General features: G+C 34.9%; 2 protein-coding genes across 4 annotated transcripts in view; one reads left to right on the top strand and one right to left on the bottom strand.

Moving 5' to 3' along the window:
* The window catches only part of MFSD14A (major facilitator superfamily domain containing 14A), a 53259-nt gene extending 50069 nt beyond the window's left edge, over positions 1 to 3190 (top strand). For both annotated transcript variants that reach the window (XM_070367606.1, XM_005906519.2), the window contains 2 exons: positions 748 to 911; positions 1958 to 3190. In XM_070367606.1, coding sequence (XP_070223707.1) covers positions 748 to 911; positions 1958 to 2164 — 371 coding nt within the window. In that variant the 3' untranslated portion in view covers positions 2165 to 3190. The remainder of the gene's footprint in view (positions 1 to 747; positions 912 to 1957) is intronic.
* A 503-nt stretch (positions 3191 to 3693) lies between these two features.
* Positions 3694 to 26571, bottom strand: part of SASS6 (SAS-6 centriolar assembly protein) — a 39672-nt gene continuing 16794 nt past the window's right edge. Inside the window, exons 8-17 of one of the 2 annotated variants that reach the window (XM_005906514.3) lie at positions 18448 to 18639; positions 15218 to 15412; positions 15019 to 15108; positions 14745 to 14924; positions 14297 to 14378; positions 13481 to 13617; positions 11680 to 11808; positions 7508 to 7605; positions 5530 to 5624; positions 3696 to 5422 (exon numbers count right to left, since the gene is read on the bottom strand). In XM_005906514.3, the coding sequence (XP_005906576.1) occupies positions 5316 to 5422; positions 5530 to 5624; positions 7508 to 7605; positions 11680 to 11808; positions 13481 to 13617; positions 14297 to 14378; positions 14745 to 14924; positions 15019 to 15108; positions 15218 to 15412; positions 18448 to 18639 (1305 nt within the window). In that variant the 3' untranslated portion in view covers positions 3696 to 5315. Of the gene's footprint in view, positions 5423 to 5529; positions 5625 to 7507; positions 7606 to 11679; positions 11809 to 13480; positions 13618 to 14296; positions 14379 to 14744; positions 14925 to 15018; positions 15109 to 15217; positions 15413 to 18447; positions 18640 to 26571 lie in introns of both variants that reach the window. The other variant, XM_070367605.1, reaches the window with a different exon arrangement.

The following is a 26571-nucleotide window of genomic DNA, read 5'->3' as shown; positions in this document are numbered from 1 at the left end:
TGTGGCAGGAACTCTTTAATTCTTAAAATTCTAATAGATGAGGAATAATTCTTTGAAAAGCTTGTTTATGTCAAAAGGAAAAAAAGGGGGCATTACAAAAGAGTAGCAGAAGTCACTTGGCTGATAAATAAGGAAAGGACCCTGGCCAAATCAAGTTGCTTTTTAAATTTAGGAGATCCCAGAGATAAAACAAAAATCAGACTATAAAAGGGGGCTTAGGGACTTATCTGGTGGTCCAGTGGTTAAGAATTAACCTTGCAGTGTAGGGGATGCAGGTTAAATCCCTGGTCAGGGAACTAAGATCCCACATGCCACAGAGCAACCAAGCCTGCATGCCACAACTAAGACCCAAGGTTGCCAAATAAATAAGTCTTTTTTTAAAAGGAGGGAGAGTGCTATATTTGACCAAGTGAGATCTTAAGGAGCTGCTTGGGGACAGGTTTTTTAGTATCTGTGCTTATGATGCTTATGAACCAATGCCTGATTTTGAGCCAGATTTTTTTTTAGGGAAATAAATAATTCTGCTCACTTGTTTCTAAATTAGACCTATATCTCAGTATACCTGAGCTTACATTTGTATCAAGACAGCTCACTGTACCTTGTAGAGCTTATAGCGTCAAAGTAATCTTGATGTCACTGCAGTAAGTTGCCAGTGTCTGTTAAAAGCTTTGGCTTTAGAATAAGTGATTCCAGGTCTTATACAGTAGGAACAACTAAGTGGTACACTAATTTGTTTAAACAATTCAGGTGTCGTTCAAGGAATGATAACAGGAATTCGAGGATTATGCAATGGTCTGGGACCAGCTCTTTATGGATTTATTTTCTACATATTCCATGTGGAACTTAAAGAACTGCCAATGACAGGAACAGACTTGGGAACAAACACAAGCCCACAGCACCACTTTGAACAGGTAATTATAAGAAGTCCATTCGTTTGGCTGGACTGAAAGATATTTTGTGGTCATTTTATAAAAGCATTTGAGATTCTTAGATTGAATAAAAACACTTAAAACCAAAGCCCAAGGGACCATATCCTTCTATACATACATTTCTTTATAAAACTGGCTGTGTATTCCTTTCTTCCCTGGATAATTTTTTTTATTATTATATATTAATTTCTAGTTTGTCTTACTGTACCTAGTGGCATAGGTAACGGCCATTTGTGTAAACTATTTGTCTTTCATGTAAGGCTTCTGGAATGTTTGAGTGCCCTGTATCAGACCTGCCTTTCTATAGAAGTCAGTTAGGTGCTGGTAAACATCTTTGTTCACTAAAGTTCCCTCCTTAAAACTGAAATATTAACTGTGAAACATATTATCATTTTAGCCAATACAAACAACTCACTAGTTTCTGTGTATTTAGCAGAGTTCTACATTCCTCTTTTAACCAGCTAAGACTGCTTTTAAATAAAAAAGCATGCTTGCTTGTGGGCTCTACACAAGCCCACAGGTAGGTAAAACTGGCAGTGCAGGTTTTTGCTTAGGATGAATGTAATTTGGGACTAAAACACAAGTCTGTTTGATTCTTCTCATAGTAACAGCATTATTTGTTTTTCTCACTTTCAGTCACTAAAGAATATAACCACCTTTTAAAGAAAATGGTCAGTCATTCTGCTACAGCAGTTAATATTATATATTACTTGATTTCACTTTTGACATGTCCCTGTTTTCTTCTTAAACTAAAAATAAAGTGAAAGTTCATAGACTGTGTTCATATCTTATGCTCTAAGTAACAATATATTTTTGCATGTGTTGTTTTTAAAAAAAATTGGGGCTATTTCTTGGGTCAGCAATAGTGTTTCTTTTCCCTTTGAAAACTTTTTTTTTTCTAACTGTGGCTTTAATGAAGAAGAATCATTGCCTTATAATTCACAGCCATCAGTTATTCTAAAAGATAAGCAATTTCTTATGAGCAAAGAAGTCTGTGCAAAGATCTTAATTATCTTTTTCTTCCTCAGAATTCCATCATCCCTGGCCCCCCCTTCCTCTTTGGAGCCTGTTCAGTACTGCTGGCTCTGCTTGTTGCCTTGTTTATTCCAGAACATACCAATTTAAGCTTACGGTCCAGCAGTTGGAGAAAGCACTGTGGTAGTCACAGCCATCCTCACAGTACACAAGCGCCAGGAGAGGCCAAAGAACCTTTACTCCAGGACACAAACGTGTGACAACCGAAATCAGGAAGACTTTTCTATCAGTACCCAGGTCTTAGTTTTCACCTGTAGTTCTGGATGTACATTCCATTTCCATCCACAATGTACTTTTAATAAGATTGTCTTAAGAAATGTATCTGCATGAACTGCGTGGGAACTAAAGAAAAGAAAAAGAACCGGACAGTTTTCCAAAGATGTTACAATTTCTTTTGAAAAGAAATCGTTTATTAGCACCAGTTTCTTGCCACTAAGCTGTTTATTATACATCCTTTAATTAAAATTTAAAACTATATATGTAACTTCTTTAGATACTAGCAATGTCTCTGCTACCATTTCCTTCAGGTGTTGAGCTTTAACTCTATTTATGCTGACTCAACAGTGAGACAGAGTAGGTAGTATAGTGTGGACCTGTTCATTTTACCATGGTAAAATCCTGAGTCAGATTTTAATATTGTAAAATCTTGGGTCAAATAATTCAAAGCCTTAATGCAGATGCACTAAAGAAATGGTAAATGTTTGCATTTAAAAAACAAAATTCTTAAGAAAACTATACTAAATCTGAATCATGTTTCAAGCTTGTTTTTAGTAATTTTATTTTAAACATTATTCACTACTGTTTTTGAAATGAGAAAAGATCAGCCATTTAGAATTTAAATTGGGGTGTCTGGAGCCTGTAAATCTAAATGCTGGCTCGAATTTGTTTCCCAGCTACTTATACCACTATCTTTTAATGTTTGCATAATCATAAGGACCTCAACACTTGAATACATAATCTAAAAATTATATAGTAAAGCTGGTAGCCTTGAAAAATGTCAATGTGATATCTATATGTAGATAAATATATATAGTGGCCTTTCAGGACTGTCACAGTAACACTTTATTTACAGAGCTAATGTTTGTCCTAAATTTTCAGGACCCTAGAAGAGAGCTTTATACAATTACTGATGTGAATTTCTCTATAGTGTATATTTTTGTGTCCAGTTATATTATTTAAAAAAGTGTTACTTTGTAAAAATTGTACATAAAGTACTGTATAGTTTACACTGTTTTCATCTTGTGTGTGGTTATTGCTTAATGCTTTTTAAACTTGGAACATTCACTATGGTTAAATAAGGTCTTAAAAGAAATGTAAATATTCTGTTAATAAAATTAAATATTTTAATGATTTTTTTTTAAAGAAAGTCTTGATCTGTGATTCCCTTATAAGGCCTGTTTTGGCTTTGTTACTGTACTTTTACAGTAACAATATCTTCTCCCTTTGAATCCATTTCATTTCCCTCAATACTGTTGTTATAGGAAGCAAAGCAATGAAAACTTAGTCCATAAATTAACTGAAAATAATTTTCTAAGCACAGGTGCAGGTGTTATAGGTCGGTCCTATTTCTGTTTTTATACACATTTAAGTATGTCATATTCCCAAAATATTAATACTTTATTAAAACAAAGCTCAGTTTACAGAAATACATTAAATGCAGTATTTTGATTATTAACACATGTACAATTGTACACAGCAGAACAATTTCAAATAAAAGTTTAAGAGGTAGAGAAAATAGCACACTCAGAAGTCTGTACTTAATACCAAAAAGTCTTTACGAAGTTGACATCAAAATGATCTCTATCCTAGCTGTTGTATCCTTATGTCATATATCCTATCCAAACCCTTGTCACAACGTTTTATATTACACAGTATTTACAATGTAGAGTCCAATATTGCCGAGAAGTTGCTTTCCAAATTAGTGTTTTCAACTTACTGTAACTGAGTATTCTTACTAATATAGTATATCTAAATGACACACACCAAAAAACTGTATAAAAACTAATAATGGTTACTAAGCTTTTTTTTTTTTTTTTACAATAGATCCCTATTTTAAGACAGTTTGCAATTCCCAGCAGTTTCAAAGTGTGAAAAGACTCAATATTGTGGCTTCACAAAAGAATTAGCAAAGATTCTCTATTTTACTATGGAGGCTAATAACATTGGTGGGTTGTCAATATCCTGAAATGTCTCTTTGCCTCATCTGTGTAATAACATTCTTGAAAATATTTTGAAAAAGTATCACAAGAGCATTAACACTCTATAAACAAAAAATGCTTTAAAGGTTTCTTAAGAGAATGCTACTCTACTGGATGGCTGTTAAGAAAACAAAATGGAGCCCTGTGATTGTGATAAGTTTTTTTTAAATCACCTCATTTTTTCCAAGGAACAAATTCTTACTTGAAACTTTTAATTATAGGGAAGAAAAGAAAGCTGTCACTTCTAAAATTATTCACCTTGCCTACTTTACTAAGCCAACATGAAAATGAACCTATTTTGATATTATAAAAATTAATATTCATTATGCTCTTGTAAATATTTTGTGTAAGTACTAATTTTTAAAACAATATTCCACTAATACAGATTTAAGTGAATAACAAAACTTCAAATGAAAGAGAACAACTGGATGACTACAGGCTTCCAGGAAGTATTAAAATCCTATTAACTGGCTCAAATGACTTAAAGCACTTTGTACCTAATCTGGTCATGTAATTAGACTGTCCAAAATTGTTTGTATAATATATTAAAATTATAGACTTACTCAAAAGATAATTTAAAGGGTTCAAGGAAAATATTTACTTGCTATGAAGAATTTCATTCATTTAAGGTAATTTCAGGATTTTTCCCTTTAAATATCATCAATAATATATTTCAAGAGATAATTTTCCTTCATAATTCTCAGGTGGCAAATTTAAAATTTTATTGTACTAATGAAAATGATAAAGTGAACTGATAGCATTCTTTGGCTTCATTAAAATATTAATATGTCTGAGCAGGTTTTAATGAACTAAGATACTCAATGATCAGGCTCTCCCTTACAAGGATCAATTCTTTCCTTAGAAATTCTCAGAAGTTCTAAGGATTAGTTTAATAAAATTCATATTATTCTATAAAACACCACATTCCAAACTAAAAAGTGTCATTTGTTCAGAATCTTCACCAATTTCCAAGTACAGATTTGCTCCTCTAAACTGCATAAATGATGGCAGTAAAGGATCCAATCTAATACAGCAGTAACTCAAGTAAACCCTGAAACCTGCGTGTTCAGAATTTGAGCTATATGCTGTTACCATATTTTTAAGCCATGTCAATTTCTAAAATTTCAAAAAAAAAAAACAGACGACACTAGGATTAACTGTTCTGTAGCTGCCCGGGAAAGTAAGCTGAAGATGCAGAAGGGAGCACTGTGGGTTTTGAAGATGTCTGTAATGCTCCTAAAGTGCCATCTTTCTGATGGTCTGCAAATGAGGACAAAAAAATTATTTGTATTTATGTTAGTCCTTATATAATACACTTAATTAAACCACAGTATACAATCCACACTACTTCAGAAATGTCTTCTCACCTGGATTATTAAATAGATTTTGGCTGAGTCCACGCAAAGGAATGCTATCTTCCCTTTTCTTCAGATATATGGATTCCAGTCCTAAATTTTCACCACTTGAAAGGAAAACAGTAATTATGAACTTAATTTAACAAAGTCTTATTTTCTCTACAGTAAGGTCTGAATGTTTATATACAAATAAATATATCACAATATAACTAACATTTATAGCTTTGTTCAAACCAAATCATGCTTTTCAGTGGTTTCTTAAGCAAATAATTTATCCATAAGCCAAAGTATACATCTTCTCAGTAAAAAAATTAAGATTTTCCTTTGACCAAAAGCCCCTCAAAATTTTGTGGTGCTTCAAAGTGGTCATTATTAACTGTTAATACTCACTACGCTAATAAATTCTGGTCAGATGAATAAAAACATGAAATCTTGAAAAAAACAAAGGAGGGGGTATTCTGTAGTTGTACTTTCCCTCTTTCAACCACTATATTCCTTCCTTTTAAATCTGTCCACTGTTAACATTTTCTCTAATAGTACACTTGTAAGAAGTTAAAAGATCTTGTAAAGCAATGACATTTTATCTTTAAAATTAAATGATGGTCTTTTCTCAATTTTCAGAAAAAAATGGGTGAATAGGTGTTTTTTCGATTTTAATATTTTTCTTTAACCTTTGCCACTTATTACTAGCAGACTACAAATAAATTCTAAACAACTCAAAACAGCACAACAGTCCTAATTTTATAGACACGTGATTATATTGACTTTGTACCACAAATATCATTTTTTTCTGTTAAGTAAAATTGTTCTTGGTGTACATGATAAAGTTAAACATAAACATCATGGTGTTCTATTAATTCCAGGTGTTCTGGCACTTTAACAACTATGAGCTTCAGTACAGCAAACATGAACATTTCAGGACCTGAAAGAATTCTCACCTTTTTAAAAAATGGAGGCTCACAAACATTAACTATTATAATACTCATCTTGGTGCTAATTTTAGAGGAGCCAATGAATAAAGGCCAGAGACCTGGAATAAGAAGCCTCTTGGAGCCATGTCAGTAATTTAGTTTGCAACATACTGGGGATGGTGATGGCTCAAGATAATGAGTACCAGCAGACAAACCTTAAAGCAATTAAATTTTAAGTAAATAAACATAATGGTAAGAAAACAGTATTACAAACATAAATACTAATCAGATAGACAAATTTGCATCTATAAATTGTTTACTTTAGCCACAACTCACTGATTCAACAAACTTCACTATGCAAAACCACCTTAACTAAAAAATAGGCAAGGAATCTGAGTAGGCAAAATTGGCATTAAAGCTTATTTATGTTAGCTTGGCTAGGGCGCAACCTCAAAAGCCTTTTCACTCTTATTTACCACAGAATTTTAATTCTCAGAGTACACTGGAAGCAATTACTTGGACAAAGAGCTTCCAAAGGTAGACATAGCCATATAGGAAAATAAAAAAACCCCGCCAACTCTGATGAATTAAAGATTTCTATCTAATTGCCCAAGAATATCTGAAAGGGTATTCTTCAGTTATGTAGGGAAATCCCTTTTAAAAAATTAAATTTTACTGCTGCTGCTGCTAAATCGCTTCAGTCGTGTCCGACTCTTTGCGACCCCACAGACGGTAGCCCATCAGGCTCCCCTGTCCCTGGGATTCTCCAGGCAAGAACACTGGAGTGGGTTGCCATTTCCTTCTCCAATGCATGAAAGTGAAAAGTGAAAGTGAAGTCGCTCAGTCGTGTCCGACTCTTAGCGACCCCATGGACTGCAGCCTACCAGGCTCCTCCGTCCATAGTTTTAAAAAAATGAGAAACCACTTTCTTACAGATTAAAGTGACTAACTTAATCCCACTGCTCAGCAACTTAACACATCACATAAATAAGTGGTCATCACAGCTTTCAAACACTGTTAAAAACTCCTTAAGATGACTCTCAGAATTACAAACATTAAATTTTATGTCAAGAACTTACTTTTCCTTATCAGTTGAGCAGGGCATACTAATAGTTGTTCCTGACTGAACATCTCCTAGTGATGGATTTGGTTTTGTAAACTGCAAGTTAAACTGAACCTGTGAAGAGGGAAAACATCATATAACTGATTAGTAAGAACTGAGACTAAACAGGAGTAACCGAGACAGTTCTATATACAGATAGGTGGCTAAATTTTTTCTCTAATAAATCTAGACCACAGAAGTTCAACCTATATTTTATAACACAAGTACATTTTATTGAGAAGGTTTAATTTTAAAATCCTATTTCTCCTTACCCAAAAGTTCCCATCATATAAGCAAGAGTAATAGCACAAATTATTTATTTTGAAATGAAAACATGAACATTATACATTTAAGTATAATACATTATACACTGCTTTAATGTTAAAAGTAACCAAGAACCACAATGATGCATTTATTTACCACATGCATTCTGAAAATTCCCTTTCAAGAATTTAAACTCTTATCATATTGAAGAATTCTAAATGAGTGCTAGGAATCTAAACTTTGAAATAATCAAAAACAATCCAAGAATCTATACAAAAGTCCAAAATAAAATATCAAGCATATGGGATGTAGTAGCTTATTTAAAATAATAATGACTATGACTGAGGGGGTTTCATACCAAAAATATACATATGGGCTTTATGTTATGGAAATCCATAAACGTAAGTCACCATACTAATAAATCAAAAAAAAAAGTTATGATGACTTGAATCCAAAAAAAAGGCATAAGGAGATAAACACCTATTTTTTGTTAAAAATCATAATAAAATATAGATACTAGCTTAATAGGAAAAAATTATAAATCAGAAAGGTATATGCTGCTTTCCTCAGCTATCAAGGCTTAACATTCTAAAGATAACAATTCTCCCTATATTAATCTACACATTTAACAAGATCACAAAAAATACAAGTACAGGACTTTTAAAAAGTGAAGTAAGGTGATTCGCATAGTCCTTATAGAAAACATGCAAGAGGGAAGAAAATTTTAAAAGAGCCTAACATCTTTATACATAATACAGTTTCCAGACACCAATGATAAATAATTAGAAAACTGGACAAAATAAACAAAAGAATGGTCCCCAAAACTAGCCAACAGGTAGTGCAGGACTGTGATCTCTGAGAGAAGCTGTGATCCATACGACTGACCCAGCTTTCTAATCAGAGGCACTTCCTGCCTCACTACAGTACAGACAAAGAAGGTACTGCTAAATGGAGAAGATCATCAGTTTAGGGAGGATGAGGTAGGTACCTGGAAGCTGCAAGGCAGAATTCCGATGAAAAGTGAGGTATAAAGAGAACAAGCGCCAGAAATCAACACGTGAATCCCCTTGAGTCTTTTCTGAATACTAGGCACATGCATGGGGCTGCCCATGTGGTTCAGTGGTAAAGACAGTGAAGTGGTAAAGGCGGTTTGCCTGCCAATGTGGGAAATGGAAGAGCCCCGGGTTCAATCCCTGGGTCAGGAAGATCCCCTGGAGGAGTAAATGGCAACTCACTCCAGGATTCTTGTGTGGAAAATCCCATGGACAGAGGAGCCTAGTGGGCTACAGTCCATGGGGGTCACAAGGAGTCGAACATGACTGAGCACATACGCACAGCACAGGTACATGATAGAGTAAAACTCCACAATGCTGCGCAAATAAACACAGCAGAGCTTTTAGCTGAACATCTTCCAAGATTCAAAATCATGAAGATAAAGTGGACACTCTTGGTGATCATTTAGGACATTCAGTAGGGAGCATTTGTAAGAGGGCTGAACTATCCCTTGAGTAAAAGCTACTGCAAATGCATCCGAGGCACAATTCTAAGCAAATGCATCAACTCAAGGTTCACAGAAATTCAGTAAGATAAAATTATTGCTCCACTTTACAAATGGAGAAACTGAAGCAGGACAACTAGATATTTTTGTTTGTTACTGGCTTGCCCAACTTCATACTGATAAAAGGCAGGATTTAAACTCCAAAATCTGATTCCATATTTTAACCATTATAATTGAGCAGTATATGCATTCAATTTACAAATAAATATTCAATTAGAGATTCAAGTTCAAAGTGTACTGTCAGTATTAGGGCTGTTTGGTTGCTTTCATGAGGGAAGCATACCAAAAGACTATGGAGGCCAATAATATAGGAAACACTAGAAGTCTGGCTTTGATATTTAAGAACAGGATTGTTATCATAATTCCTCCGATTCCAGAAGAGCTATAAGAAAGGTAATCTTATTATAAGTCATATTTAGTCCTACCAACTAAACAATTATCTGCAGTAGTTCTCATCTTCATTTTGAACATTATATATATATTGCTGGAAAGCTGTTTAAAAGCAATTTTGAATTTAATTATAATCCTCAAGAAAAAACTGATACCAATATGTAAGCGCACTTGAGCATACTGATATTTATGAAAAAACAACAGTATTCATTTGATTACATGTATCTAATTTTCAATAAGCAATACAAGAAAAGCCAATTAAATGCATCTAAATACTCTTTACATAATAATATTCTACATATAAAAACTCAGGCTTAATTCTCGATTCACTGAGAATTCTCAATAGTTCCAAATAATAATAAGGCTATTTAATAAGACTATTGTAAAAAAATATCAATAACCTCAGATATGCAGATGACACCACCCTTATGGCAGAGAGTGAAGAGGAACTCAAAAGCCTCTTGATGAAAGTAAAAGTGGAGAGTGAAAAAGTTGGCTTAAAGCTCAACATTCAGAAAACGAAGATCATGGCATCCAGTCCCATCACTTCATGGAAAATAGATGGGGAAACAGTGCAAACAGTGTCAGACTTTATTTTTCTGGGCTCCAAAATCACTGCAGATGGTGACTGCAGCCATGAAATTAAAAGAGGCTTACTCCTTGGAAGGAAAGTTATGACCAACCTAGACAGTACAATCAAAAGCAGAGACATCACTTTGCCAACAAAGGTTCGTCTAGTCAAGGCTATGGTTTTTCCTGTGGTCGTGTATGGATGTGAGAACTGGACTGTCAAGAAGGCTGAGCGCCGAAGAATTGATGCTTCTGAACTGTGGTGTTGGAGAAGACTCTTGAGAGTCCCTTGGACTGCAAGGAGATCCAACCAGTCCATTCTGAAGGAGATCAGCCCTGGGATTTCTTTGGAAGGAATGATGCTAAAGCTGAAACTCCAGTACTTTGGCCACCTCATGTGAAGAGTTGACTGATTGGAAAAGACTCTGATGCTGGGAGGGATTGGGGGCAAGAGGAGAAGGGGACGACAGAGGATGAGATGGCTGGATGGTATCACTGACTCGATGGATGTGAGTCTGAGTGAACTCCGGGAGTTGGTGATGGACAGGGAGGCCTGGCGTGCTGCAATTCATGGGGTCGCAAAGAGTCGGACACGACTGAGCGACTGATCTGATCTGATTGTAAAAAAAGAAGTATATGCCTAAACAACATAGCCAACTTATTTTTAGGTCAGCCCCAAACTAATTTGATAAAGAGTTTATAATAGCAGTTTCAAAGTCCTCAATTCTACCTTTCATAAAACAGTCTTCTCAAAAATGAAAACAGAATCAGTGGCTCATCTGGGTGGAAAATTACTGTGAAAACAATTATAATACATGTGAAAACAATGTATAAATCTAAAATATTAGTAATAATGATGATGATGAAAAACTCAAGCAGGCAGAAAAAAGCAAATGAATCAAGGTTTTGAGAGATTGCTAAGTATATGCTATTCGAGATAATGTTGTCAGAACTACATTTTATAATTTATTATAATCCTGCCAATCAGACCGTTAAATCCTAACAATGGAATCTAAAAATTTCACTACCACTAATATACCAGCAGCATGAAACTGGTAATCCTAGGTTAGGTTTGAGAGTTGTAGGAGATACAGGTAGAAGAATGAATTAAAAAATGGAGAGATAAAGAGGAATAAAAATAAGTTTAAACATACTGGTATCTAGGTTATTATAAATTACAGTGACTCAAAAAAATCATATAGTGCATTTAATATTTCCTGTAAGCATAACACACTAGACATTCATAAATATATTCAGAATTATATTCATTTAATACTAAGCAACTGATCAAAAAACAGATGTTTTAAATAAAGTAAATAAATTGCTATTTTCTTTTTTTTTTTTTAAGTGTTAGTTATTTTGCCTACCTTTGGTCCTGAAACTGTGTGGATGCTATTTTTGGCAGATATAGGATGAGAAAAGGTATTCTGGAATGCAAAAGCAGAGGAGACAGGATAACCAATCCCACAAGCTGGGTAAGTCAGTCTACCCTCAACCTAAAAATAAAAGCATAAAAAAGGCTGAGGATGAGAAATTTGTTCTCAATAGTATTTGGCGATGCAGGAGGCATTAGCATCTGCCATAATAACTAAGAGTTAAGAACACTCTCTCAGAGGCCAAACTTGTCTACCATGACACCAAACTCTGTTTCATTACATGTTATGAAACTGGAATATCTTTGGCCCAGACGGCTTTTCAGAGTGGCTGTGTAAGCTTAGACCAAAACAAACAAAACAAAACAAAAACCCACTGGACCTGATTTTGAACTGAAGTAAAACAAAGACCTCTGAATCATCTTGGTTCCCTCTAGGCCCTGAATTCCTGAAAATGGAGTTCGGGGGTAGTCCTAGACCAAAAAGCCAATAAGGGATAAAATAAAAATAATCGAGCAATACCTTTTACACAGCTATTTATCATTAGTCGGTAAGATTAAGCCTGTCGTCTTTTCATGTTTTTAATTCAGTACCAGTAAGGACCACTTAAAAATGTAAGTACCACTTAACTCTGTACTTTTTCCCAAGTTAGCAGAAATCCTTACCCTTCTTTAAACATCAAGTACTATCTCATTTACTAGAGTAGATTAAAAATTCTACTATGGATTTGCACTTTAAATCCTCTGCCAATGCCCTCCAGTCAAAGACTTGGACCAGAAATACATCTATAGGTGTACACACTCTTTGCAACAAGGAAGACTGAAGACCAGGTGGAACCTAGAAAGAGACGTGTCTCTGTAAGACAATGTTAAAAAGGACTATTTATTGGACTTTGTCATGTGTTAGATGAATCAAGGAACAGTTTAAGAATGTGGGGCTATACTGTGGACTGGATGCTATCAAGAAATGGGGATAACTATATGACTAGGTATATGAATAGATTTTATCCAGTAAGGTAGGATGAATGCACTAAGACCAAAGTTATAACTGGTAATGAGCAGCAGTCACTCACTTTAGCCGGATCGGAGGATACTTGCCCATTTTTATGGTTTGGCAATGTCCTATTTTTGTCTGTGTTCAAACATGACTATGAAGTGGTCTTGTTTTTGTCTTGATCCATCACAGTCAGAGAATGGCCTTACCTGGTATTGATATTCTGTGAATTTGATTATGTTCAACAGGAGAGCCTCAAAACCTAGCTGTGAGTGCAAGGCCAATTCCTAGCCAGGCCCAGGCCTAGCTGATAGTACCAAGCCAGATCCAGGTACTCAAAGCTAAAAAGCTTAACACTTGTAAATCGTTTCTTCCAGAATCTAGAGCTGACAAGCTTGGTAATAGGGTTTCTCTTTCTCTCTTTTTTTCCCAATAGAATTCAGATTAGGCTCCTCCAGTATAGTGCCAGAGCTGAGCCCATATCCTGCTCGCCCTTACTGAGGCCTCCTAAATACTTTCTGTGTTTGTTAACAGTTTTCAGCATATTTGGCCTTACTTCAGTCAATACTGAGTGATTTCTGTATCCATTAAAATGTTACAAAGTAGTGCACCCTTAAAATAGAGCCTCTTTGTTAAGAGTAAATATACCTTTATGTCCCTCTTCCAAAGGTAAAACTACTTCAGTGCTAAAAATTGTAATAGGACTCTAGTCATATTAGGTACCAGCACCTAACAATCTGAGAATATTTTTGTTTTAGAAAATTTACCAAGACCATTCACAACATCTTAATTTAAATCTTACCACATTTGAGGTAGGAGAAATTCCACTTCTGATGGTGTTGCTACTGGAATGTACAGGTGGAGTGGTAGAAGGTCCCAATACATCTTGCTTTCTCACTAGCTGATTTTCATTTAATTCTTTATTTAACCATGTGATTACTTAAATAAAAGAACAAGAAGAAACTTAATACTTCAATTTTTCTACTAATTTTAAGTATTTTAAAATTATATTAATTTTTAAAATTTTACATTTTTAAAACTGTTATATCATAGGAAAACAACATAAGTTCATCTAAATATTTGTCACTAAATATTTTTATTTTACAACTGCCACAAGGACTCTTTATCCTTTTACTGTCTATCAGAAGCACGTATTTCTGCAAGTCAAGGATCTCTTTGAAATCTCTTTGATTTCATTTCTAGAATATCTTCCAGTTTATTTAAATTCAAACTCTTAGTTCTCAAAATCAGTATTACAAACTGAGAAAAATGTAGAAGACTTAATCTCATATTTTTGTTTTAAATATTTGTATTATTATCAGTAGGTAAATACAGCAATTATAGCAAGTAGTAGGAAAGAATGTAAATTACAGTCAATATTTTCAACATTTACTTCTGGGTACTGACACATGTGATAGGGTTTCTTTTAATGATGGTAACTGTTTTACAGGATAGTTGATTTTAATTTACTACAGCAAAGACATTAAGATGGTATGTTTAAAGCAGATTATATGTATACAGCAATACCTTGATTTAGCTAGACTTATAAATTCAGTAAAAATTGCAGGTTAAGAATAAAACTAAAAACCTCATTTAAATGAAAAGGTAAAATACTTACACTTTTCATTATTTTTTAGAAGTTGTTTGCTTTCTTCAAGTTTTTGAACTGTAGCTTCTAATTGTTCTTGTAATTTGCATACCTAAAATATATTAATCCTTAAAGTAAGTATAATAAAGGCTAAAATAAAAACTGAAGAGATATATTACTATTCATTAAATAATTACTATTAAATATGAAAGGAATTAGCTCAGCTGTGTAATAAAATATATGTGCACATAATTATATATACACACACATATATGAACACTCAACGTATTTGAGTCATAATAACTAATTTTTCAAACTGAAATAGTTTATTAAGTTCTGTTGATTGTAGTCATGTTTTCTTGGGGGGAAAAGCCAAAACTTTCTCTAATGTAACAAAGTAGAAATGTTTAAAATAAATGAGGAAATACATTAAGCTTTGCAAATAGTCAACACATACTAAATATAAAATATTAACTACCTCTTGTTCTTTAATTCGGAGAGACTGTCCAACATCTTGTAATTCTTTTTGTTCCTTTTGTAATTTTTCTTCCTTTTCAGCCAAGAGTTTCTCTTGCTGAATAGTTACTGTATTCTTCAATTTCAACTTACCCATTAAAGTCTTCAGATCCCCTTGCAGTTTTTTGATAATTTCATTTGCCTATAGAAGAGTTTCACATGAATGTCTCTACATAGTCCAATGAAACATCTCTACATAATCCAATGAAATATTCTATTGTTTTAAAAAAACAAACCTTAAGAAGTTCAGCTGATAATGATTTTATTGTAGCTTCAAGTTTTCCTAGTTGTACCTGATTTTTCTCACCATTTTCTTCCAGAGCCACCTGATATATATTTTTAAAAATGTGAACAATTAGGAAGTCTGTGTTTATTTAGGAAAAACATCATATATGTATGTGATCATCAATTTGTTTAGAAAATTTTAAAATAGACCTTTTGTTCCTGGATTGTATCAAACGCTTCTTTTGTTCTTAAAACAAGCTGGTCCTTATCCTTGATTTCCTGTTCTAAAACAGCCACTTTTGTTTGTAGCTGATTAATATGCTTTTCTTTTTCATGGCATTCAGCATCGAGTGTAGAATTTTCTCTTCTCAAAGAGAGGACTTCTTGCTTAGCCCGCTGGAGCTCCTAGACAAGGGGGAAAAAAAAGGAAAGTTGGCTGGTCTGATAATTTATAATTAAGATATTTAAAACAGGAAAAAGTCTTTCATAACTTTGAAGTTCCAGTACCAATGCTCTTTTAAAGAAATGACGGTCTCTCTAAAGGTATATGTAACTCAGATTTGAAACATAACTGTAAAATACACTAATATCTAATTCAATCACAGTAAGGGAAAATTAAACAATCCTTATGAATTACTGAAACTTTTAAAACCTAGTAACAAGAATTTTCTGCTGTCTTGAAATTTACAAATTCAAAAAATTACTTAGGTAATAAACGCTCAGGTATAACAGAATTTCAAAATATATACAATACATAAATAAAAAGAAAGTCCTATCATTCTACCACTAAAGCAGTGATCCTCTATCTAGTCTGCATAATGAAATCACCTGGAAAGCTTTAACTACTACTGATGCCTGGTATCCTGCCCAAGAGATTTTTATTTCATTCGTATGAGGTATGACCTGAGCTCTTCAACCTGTTTCTCAGGGTAGCCAAGAAATCATGAGATATTGTTAATTAATAATAAGTCAGAAAGACAAATACTACATAATATCACTTAGATGTGAAATCCAAAATATGACAAAAATGAACATATTTACAAAACAGAAACAGACTCATATAGAAAACAAACTTATAGCTACCAAAGGGGAAGAAGGGGGATATAAATGAGGAGTTTGAGATTAGCAGATACAAACCACTATATAAAATAAATAACAAGGTCCTACTGCAGAGTACAGAGAACTATATTCAATAATACAAACCACAGTGAAAACACGAAAAAATATTTTAAATAATTTTTTTAATAGATCTGCCTTCCAATGCAGGAGACACCAAGAGATACAGGTTTGATCCCTGGTCAGGAAAATCTTCTGGAGTAGGAAATGGCAATCACTCCAGTATTCTTGGCTGGGAAATCCCATCAACAGAGGAGTCTTGTGGACTACAGTCCACGGGGGTCGCAGAGAGTCAGACATGACTGAGCACACACACATACTAAATAACACCTCAATCATCTAGTATCAGTCCAAATGTTGCCAGTACACTAAAGTACAGTACGTAATAGTATTCCTAGTTTTCAATTTTAACAATAACTATATAAAATAATTTTCTAGTATATACCCTAGTGGTTTTAGAAGCACAGACTCTGCTATCAAGCACTGCATGAGTGCATGCTAACTTGCTTCAGTCATGTCTGACTTTTTACGACCCTACGGACTTTAGCCAGCCAGACTCTTCTGTCCATGGGAGTCTCCAGGCAAGAATACTGGAATGCCTTGCCAGACCCTCCTCCAGGGTATCTTCCCAACCCAGGGCTCAAACCTGCTGTCTCTTATGTCTCCTGCATTGGCAGGCAGGTTCTTTACCACCACAGCCACCTGGGAAGTCTACTGTGCCACCTCGAGTATTACTTAACCTCAGTAATTTCAGTTCTCTCATTTGTAAAAGAGAAACCATACCATAAACTATTTCACCTCTGCAAAAACCCTTATACAAACTCTGTTTTACGTGTTAGATGCTCAGTGATCTCTCTCTGTGACCCCATGGACTGTAGCCTGCCAGGCTCCTCTGTCCATGGGATTCTCCAAGCAAGAATACTAGAGCAGGTTGTCATTCCCTTCTCCAGGGGTCCTTCCTGACCCAGGGATGGAACCCAGGTCTCCTGCAGTGCAGGCAAATTCTTTACTGTCTGAACCACCAGGGAAGTTCAAATGCTTAATAAATGGTAGTAACTATTAATTTTAGGATACTAATCTCGAAAAGGTATAATTTAACATAATTACGTAACAATACTGAAGTTTAAAAAAAGTTTTCAGGACTCAAAATTTCCAAGTCCTATGCAAACCTTGCAAGAAATATTTTGATTACATTATATAGCACCCCACTGCAGTAGTCTCGCCTGAGAAATCCTAGGGACAAAGGAGGCTATTTAGTCACAAAGAGTTGGACACAACTGAGTGACTGATCATACACACACACATGAAAATCAACATAACAAAGCACAGTTTATACACTGGCCAGTGTCAGGGCTAAAACAGAAGAAACCACATAGGATTATAATGAAGTACTCATCCAATGTGCAGGGTGAAATGTTTCACCAACTGGTGTGAAAGGTGAAGAGGGTATCGAGAAGGACTGAAGCATCTAATAGGGCAGAATGCGATGAGGATCTGAACATAAAATCAGTCAGGCTTTATTCAGAATTGGAGGTCTTGTGAGCTAGAATAACACTGTTTATTTGAACATGATAGGTTTAACAAAATCTACATACGTTTTCTAATAACTCATATGACAATAATGTATAATAGTTATCATAGGAAGGAGTTTATCATCACTGCCAAAGTATCAACAAAAGTACTACTACAGCAATATTTTTTAAATGTCTCTGTTGCCTGAAAGAACAAGACAGTATTAGAGACAGGCCAATAATAGAGAATTTCAATGGCCAGGCTTACTTGGGTAAATTACTTAAGCTCTCAGTGCCTTAGTTTCATCATCTTTAAATGGGGTAATAATAATACCTTCTTTAAAATAACTGCTATAAGAATTAAATGAGTTAATATAGGCAAAGCACTTAAAACAGTGTTATAGTTATCATCATTACTTTTATTATTATTACTAGACACGAAACTTCACACAGTTGTTTGCCATGTTGAGTAGACTGGAAGATCAGCCTGCCAATACCCTGAGCCACAACACTGGGCTGATATTAAAAGTACACTGGCAAATCTGAGGGCTATGCCAAAGGGCTACTCAAGACCCTAACTAAAAGTAACCAAGTTTACTTTAGCTCTGTTTTGAATCAGCCCATTTTATTAGATTTTGGTTTCTCAATTATTTTGGGTATTCTCTGAGCTGATTATCTAAAGAGATCCTTGCAAAGCATCCAGAAGAATACTACCCATAGAAGTAATAAAGTAACCAAATTCAAATCAAGTTACCAAATTAGACCTTGCTTTTAAACTGGGCAGGGAGGGGAACCAACTCCAAGATTTGATACCTCTTCAACACCAGACAGCTTTGCTTTAAGTTCTCTGATGGTGGAGTCTCCTTTGTATTTCCTTTCAGTGAGGTCTTTATTAGCCGTTTCTAACTCAGACAATCTGTTCTGTAGCTGCTGGATGTTCCGTTGATGAAGGATTTCTAAATCTTTCTTCTGTTGTTCATGTTGCTGTTGGTATTGAACCTGGGCCTATTACATAATAAAATACAGTACCAAAATTCAAAGAAAAAAATACAAATATGAGAAGATTTGAGTAAAAAAAATCTTAATTATTCTTCTTTGTAAGATTTCCCTGCTTTTAAGAGATTCTATTTTCAATTATGGATTTTATGAAAAAGAAAGGTTAACAAAACAAAGGCAAATTTACCACTGTGATCTTGTTCATAATTTCTTCTTCTCCTAAACCCACCTGTTTAGAAGTAATGGCCTTCAATTTAAGGGAAGAATGGTATGTGTTAAGGGGGGAAAAAAGCAAATTGCAAAACACTATGTATAGTGTCAAACTACCCCCATGAAAAGAAAAAATGAGCAGGTACATAAGGAACTTTCAGTATTTGCTTTAAACCACACTATTCTGTTTCCGTTTTTTACAACTAGTATAAATGTTTTCTAATTTAAAAAAAATCTAAACTTAAGTAAAATTGACAAGGTACTGCTCAGTCTTACATTTAGTTGTTAAATTTCACTATCAACAATAAATTTCACTATCAAAAATAAAAACAATACAACAAGAACATGGTTGTAACTCTGAAATCTTTGTTTACCTGTTTGTATCATACCAAAAATCTATCTTAATAATTTCTGTCATGAGACATAGACGGCATTATGTTAAGTGAAATAAGTTACAGTAAGACAAATACTGTATGATATCACTTATACGTGTAATCTAAAAAACTACAAAGAACTAGCGAATAAAACAAAAAAGAAGCAGACTCACAAACAGAACAAACTAGTGGCTATCAGTTCGGAGAGAGGGAAAGTCTAGGGGCTACACAGCATTAGAGGATTAAAAACAGGATTATTATGGGATTATATAAAATTGTGTGTGTGAAACGTTTCAAAATTATAAAGCGCAATAGAATTTAAAGACTTTCATTCAATAAAAAAAATTTTAAATAATTTCTGTTGATGAACACTGCTGCTGCTGCTAAGCTACCTCAGTCGTGTCCGACTCTGTGCGACCCCTTAGACGGCAGCCCACCAGGCTCCCCCGTCCCCAGGCAAGAACACTGGAGTGGGTTACCATTTCCTTCTCCAATGCATGAAAGTGAAAAGTCAAAGTGAAGTTGCTCAGTCGTGTCCGACTCTTAGCGACCCCATGGACTGCAGCCCACCAGGCTCCTCCGTCCATGGGATTTTCCAGGCAAGAGTACTGGAGTGGGGTGCCATTGCCTTCTCCATGATGAACACTAACAAACCTAAATACATTTTAAAAATAAAAAATATTTTTCTAATTATGCAAGCTATACATTCTTTTAAAAGGCATAAAGAAAGAATCACAAATAACTGATAACCTCCATCCAGGGAGTCATTATAAATATTTAGGAATATTCCTTTCCAGCTATTTATATACTTAAAACTGACATCATACAAATACACATAACACATAGCTAAATTTAACAAATTGAGACCAAGCACTTTACACAATTATGCTTTTTAATCCTTCAGCACTTGCACTTCCTCATATCGATAAAAACTCTTTGTAAATACTTTCAATATCCACACAGTACCCCAATCCATGGCTATACCATAATGCAATTAACCCCTGCCCTACTATGGATACTGAGTTTCCAATTTTTCACTATTACAAATAAAACCATGGTTAAAATTTTTCTTCATAAGCATAAATCCAAATTCAGATTATATGTAAATAAGTATAAAGCTTGGTACTAGTTACAAATACCACATTCCAGAAAAGTTGTATTCATTCAAAAATTCCTAACACAAAAGCAGGGGAGTGTCTCTCATAAAATACTTAGGATATTTTCCATGATTATTTTAGGACTTTCCTCATTTTTGGAAAACTGAAATGGAGAGAAGAAAGAAGCACAAGAAATAAAATAGGAAAGAGTCCATATAAAACTGAAAATGCAACCATGGAAGAAAACACTGAAGGAGCAATCAAGGGAGAAAAGCAACAATGAACAAACTGGTTTATGATGCTAACTGTAACTGTCTAAGAGGGTAACCAAACACACTGAAGGCAACAAGAGGCCAAAGGCTGCAAAAATAAAGAACTGGCTTTATCCCTGTGATGATCAGAATTTCAGAACTTTTGTTTAAAAAAAAAAGTGTAATGGATAGAATTTCAACATTTACATTTTCTGCTCTGTTTATTTCAGGTGATTCTGATGCACACTAAAGCCTTACAATCACTGCCCTATAGAGTATCTATAAGCAGGAAGAGAGGAGCAGCTTGCTTGGTTTTAAAGTCTCAAAGCACTGATTCACAAGCCTATCAGAAAAATGCAGTAAGGAATGCAAACAAATCCTTCAGTCGTTTTTGTGTTATACACAAATATACTTAATGATGAGACTTTCAGAACCTAACCTGTTTGAAAATAGAGGCAAAAAATACTTAGCAAACAATAGAAATTAATGAAATCAGATGGGAGCGTAGAGACAGTGCAGAACTAATTAATGAAACAAAGAACTGCTTCTTTAAAAATACTAAAGAAAACAAACTATCAACTCTCATTAAAAAAAGACAATTAAGAACATAGGAGAAATGGTATGGAGATTTTAAAAACTGTAAGACTGCTTATAAGATATTTTACTAATTAAATACAAACATGAAATAAATGGATTTTTAATGAAATATAAACTAACATAACTCAAGGAAAAACAGAAAATCCAACAGGACCGATAGGGACTTCCCTGGTGATCCAGCTGTTATAAGACTCCAAGCTCCCAAAGCAGCAAGCTCGAGTTCAATGCCTGACTGGAGAACTATGATCCCTCATGTCAAAACTACTGAGCCCACACGTTCCAGAGCCAACGTGCTGTAAGCAGAGACCTGCACCTACAACAAAAACCCGCCAAAGCCCCCAAAAATACACACACACAAAAAACAAAACAAAAAAGAATAAAAAATCATGAAGGAAACGGGAAAGAATCTAAAGAAAAATGCCTTAAGAAGGCATCATACCCAAATGGTAAAAGGCTAATTCTATCAGGCCTTCAAGGAACAGATAATTCTTCATTTGACTGTTTCAAAGCATAAAGAAAACCAGAAAATGTTTTCATACCTTTCATGACACTAGCATAATTCTAATACCACAGTGCAAAACCTATCACTGTAATTAGCAGACTAAGATAGGAAAAGAGTAATCTCAAACCAATCTCACCTATGAATATATACACAAATGTTCTAAATTAGATATTAGCAAATTCATTCAACAGGATATTAAAAATCTCTGAATACATATTATTCAATGAATTCAAAGATGGTTCCACTTTTAGAAATCTATCATTATCATTAATATATTAGAAAAGTGAAAAAAATGATATTATTTGGTTCAGTCTACAAAAGTCACTCCGTCTGACCTAGCTAGCATTCTTTGGATGCCAGACAGAAGAAAATTTTCTCAAACACAGAGTAAATATCACATATAATGGAAAGATAATTTAGTTATTTATCAAAAAACATTAATTACCAAAGTTAATATACATAAATCTCTTGCATTTCTATACAGTAACAATGAAAGATCAGAAAGAGAAATTAAAGAAACAATCTCATTTACTATCTCATCAAGAAAAATAATTATTCTACACAAGGAGGAAAAAGATCTATACTCTGAAAACTATAAGATGCTGATGAAAGAATCAAAGATGACACAAACAGATGAAAAGATATACCATGTTCTTGGATTTGAAGAATCAGTACTGGCAAAAATGACTAGCCAAGGCAATCTACAGTTTCAATACAATACCTATAAAATCACAAATATCATCTTTCACAGAACTAGAACAAAATTTTTTTTAGTTTGTATGGAAACACAAAAGACCCTGAGTAGCCTAAGCAATCCTAAAAAAGAAAAACAGAGATGGAGGAATCAGGCTTTCTAACTTCAGACAATACAGCAAAGCTACAGTCATCAAAACCATATGGTACTGGCACAAAAACAGAAATATCTATCGATGGAACAAGATAGAAAGCCCCAAAATACACCCATGCACCTATGGTCAATTAAACTACAGCAAAGGAGGCAAGAATATACAAATAGAATGAAACCAGAACATTCTCTAACACCATACACAAAAATGAACTTACAATGGATTAGACCTAAATGTAAGACCAGATACTATAAAGCTCTTAGAGGTAAACATAAGCAGAGCACTCACTGACATAAATTGAAGCAATATCTTTTTGGATCCACCTCCCAAATTAATGAAAGCAAAATGCAAGGTAAACAAATGGGACCTAATTAAAGATTCTGCATAGCAAAGAAAACCATAAACAAAATTAAAAAATAACCCAAGTGAGAGAAAATATTTGCAAATGAAGCAGACTGTTACGGAATTTATCTCCAAATGACACGAACAGTTTATACAGCTCAACGTATTAAAAACAAAAAAAATCAAAAAATGACAGAAGATCTAAGTAGATATTTCTTCAAAGAAGACACACAGATGGCCAAAAAGCACATAAAAAGATGTTCAACATTGCTAATTATTAGAGAAATGCAAATCAAAACTATAATGAGGTATCACTCACACCAGTAAGAATGGCCATCATCAAAAAGTCTACAAACAATAAATGCTGGAGAGGTATGGAGAAAAGGGAACACTGTTGCTAAGAATGTAAACTGGTATAACTGCTACAGAGAACAGTATGAGTTTCTTTAAAAAACTAAAAATACAGAACTACCATATGACTCAGCAATCCCCCTCCTAGACGTATATCCAAGGAAAACCATAATTTGAAAACATACATGTACCCCAATATTCACTGTAACACTATTTACAATAGCCAGGACATGGAAGCAACCTAAATGTCCATCACAGAGAAATGGATAAAGAAGATGTGTTACACATATACAACGGATTCTTCAGTTCAGTTCAGTTGCTCAGTCGTGTCCAACTCTTCGCGACCCCATGAAGGAGCAGGCCAGGCCTCCTTGTCCATCACCAACTCCCAGAGTTCACTCAGACTCACGTCCATCGAGTCAGTGATGCCATCCAGCCATCTCATCCTCTGTCGTCCCCTTCTCCTCTTGCCCCCAATCCCTCCCAGCATCAGAGTCTTTTCCAATGAGTCAACTCTTCGCATGAAGTGGCCAAAGTACTGGAGTTTCAGCTTTAGCATCATTCCTTCCAAAGAAATCCCAGGGCTGATCTCCTTCAGAATGGACTGGTTGGATCTCCTTGCAGTCTAAGGGACTCTCAAGAGTCTTCTCCAACACCACAGTTCAAAAGCATCAACTCTTCAGTGCTCAGCCTTCTTCACAGTCCAACTCTCACATCTATACGTGACCACAGGAAAAACCACAGCCTTGACTAGACGGACCTTTGTTGGCAAAGTAATGTCTCTGCTTTTCAATAATGCTATCTAGGTTGGTCATAATTTTCCTTCCAAGGAGTAAGCGTCTTTTAATTTCACGGCTGCAGTCACCATCTGCAGTGATTTTGGAGCCCCAAAAAATAAAGTCTGACACTGTTTCCACTGTTTCCCCATCTATTTCCCATGAAGTGATGGGACCGGATACCATGATCTTCGTTTTCTGAATGTTGAACTTTAACGGAATCTTAGTTAACCATTAAAAAGAATGAATGTCATTTGCAACAACATGGATGGATCTAGAAATTATCATACTAAATGAAATAAGTCAAAGACAAATAGCATATATCACCTATATGTAGAATCTAAAAAAATGATACAAATGAACTTACAAAACAGAAACAGAAACGATTCTGAAAACAAACTTATGGTTACTAAAGAGGAAAGGTGGAGGAGAGATAAATTAGGAGTTTGGGATTAACAAATATACACTATTACATATAAACAGATAATAAACAAGGATCTACTGTATAGCTCAGAGACCTGTACTTAATGTTGTGTAATAACCTATGTGGGAAAAGACTCTGAAAAATAATGGATATACACAAATGTTTAACTGAAATCCTTAGTGGCTCAGATGGTAAAGAATCTGCCTGCAACACAGGAGACCGGGGTTCTATCCCTGGGTTGGGAGGATTCCCTGGAGAAGGGAATGGCAACCCACTCCAATATTCTTGCCTGGGAAATCCATGGACAGAGGAGCCTGGTGGGCTGCAGTCCTAGGGGTCGCAAAGAGATGGACATGACTGAGCAATTAACACTTTCATTTTTTTCATAACTGAAATCACCTTGCTATACACCTGAAACTAACACTAACATTAAATCGACTATACTCCAATACAAAATAAAAAATTTTTTAAAAGACTAGATCAAGATAAGGATTCCACCATTACCACTTTCTGTATAAGGGAAAAAGGCAAACCTTCAGAAGAAACAAATTACCATTTTTTATAGTTTATCTATTTGAAAAATCTAAGCCAATTAACTCCAAAACTACTAGGTTGGCCAAAAAGTTCCTTTGATTTTTAAGTAACAATAAAAGACACATTTTTTGTTTTCACCAAGAATGTTATAGAACAATGTATTCACCATTTTGTTGCACTATCTTCTGCCATTTTTCAAGCAACTTCATAATTCCATCTTCCCAAAACCTTTTATCTTTTTGAGTAAAGAACTGATCAAGGTATCTTTTACAATCTCCCAGGGAATGGAAAATTTCTTCCATTAAGATAATTTTATAAAGACCAAAATATCATGTTGATGTTTGGTAGAAACTAATGCAATACTGTAAAGCAATTATCCTCCAATTAAACATAAATAAAGACCAAATAAACAGAAATCTGAAGTTACAATGTCTGGTGAATACAGCAAATGAGTCAGAATTTTCCAGCCAAACTGCAAGTTTTTGCCTGGTAATCAAAGAAACATGCAGTCTTGTGGTATCCTGATGGTAGATTGTGTGTTTTCCATTGACTGATTCTGGACAGTTTTGTCGAGTGCTGCTTTCAGTTGGTCTAACTGAGAACAGTACTTGTTGGAATTAATCCAACAAGTGTGGTTTCCGGGAAGGAGCTCATAATAGATAATTCCCTTCCAATTCCATCATATTCATAACATCACCTTCTTTGGATGAAGATCAGCCTTCATGTGGTTGGTGGTGGTTCCTTTACATTGCCCCGCGATCTCTTCCATTCCACATTATTGCACAATATCCACTTTTCACTGCCTGTCACAACTGGCTTTAAAAAGAACTTTCTCATTATGCTTAAGTAGGGAATTGCATGTGGAAATATGGTCAAAAAGGTTTTTTTTTCACTTAACCCAAACAAAGTGATTAACATAACCAAGCTGATGCAAATGATTTTCAACACTTGATTTGAATATTTTGAATATGTCAGCTGTCTCCTCGTGGTATAGTGCTGACTGATCTCAAATAATGTCTTGATCTTGATTTGATTGCTATAAATTTCAAGTGGAGCCTGAATGAGGGCATGGCAACCCACTCCAGTATTCTTGCCTGGAGAATCCCCATGGACGGAGGAGCCTAGTGGTCTACAGTCCACAGGGTCACAAAGAATTGGACATGACTGAGCAACTAAGCACATAATATCCTTACTTTGCACCAGAAATGAAAAGGCAAGCCATAGACAAAAAATATTCACAATGCATATATCTGACAAAGGATTCATGTTCAGAATATACAAAGAACTCTTATAAATCAATAAGGAAAACCATTAACTGCCCAATTAAAAATGGGCTGAAGGACTTCCCTGGTGGTCCAGTGGTTAATCCATCTGCCAATGCAGAGGACACGGGTACGATCACTAGGACAGGAAGACTGCACACGCCACAGGGCAACTGAGCACATGAACCACAGCTACTGAGTCTCCACTCAGCCCACGGGCTCCAACCACTGAAGCCCACACACCCTAGAGCCCGTGCTCCGCAACAAGAGATGCCGTCAACCACAGTGAGAAGACCAGCACTGCAACCAGGGTAGCCCCTGCTCGCCACAACTAAAGAAAGCCAGCACAGAGCAATAACCCAGCACAGCTAAAAAT

The sequence above is a fragment of the Bos mutus genome, chromosome 3, assembly GCF_027580195.1.
Source record: "Bos mutus isolate GX-2022 chromosome 3, NWIPB_WYAK_1.1, whole genome shotgun sequence".
NCBI lineage: Eukaryota > Metazoa > Chordata > Mammalia > Artiodactyla > Bovidae > Bos > Bos mutus.
Note: the sequence above shows the minus strand (reverse complement) of the source record. Positions and strands in the feature narration are given on the sequence as shown.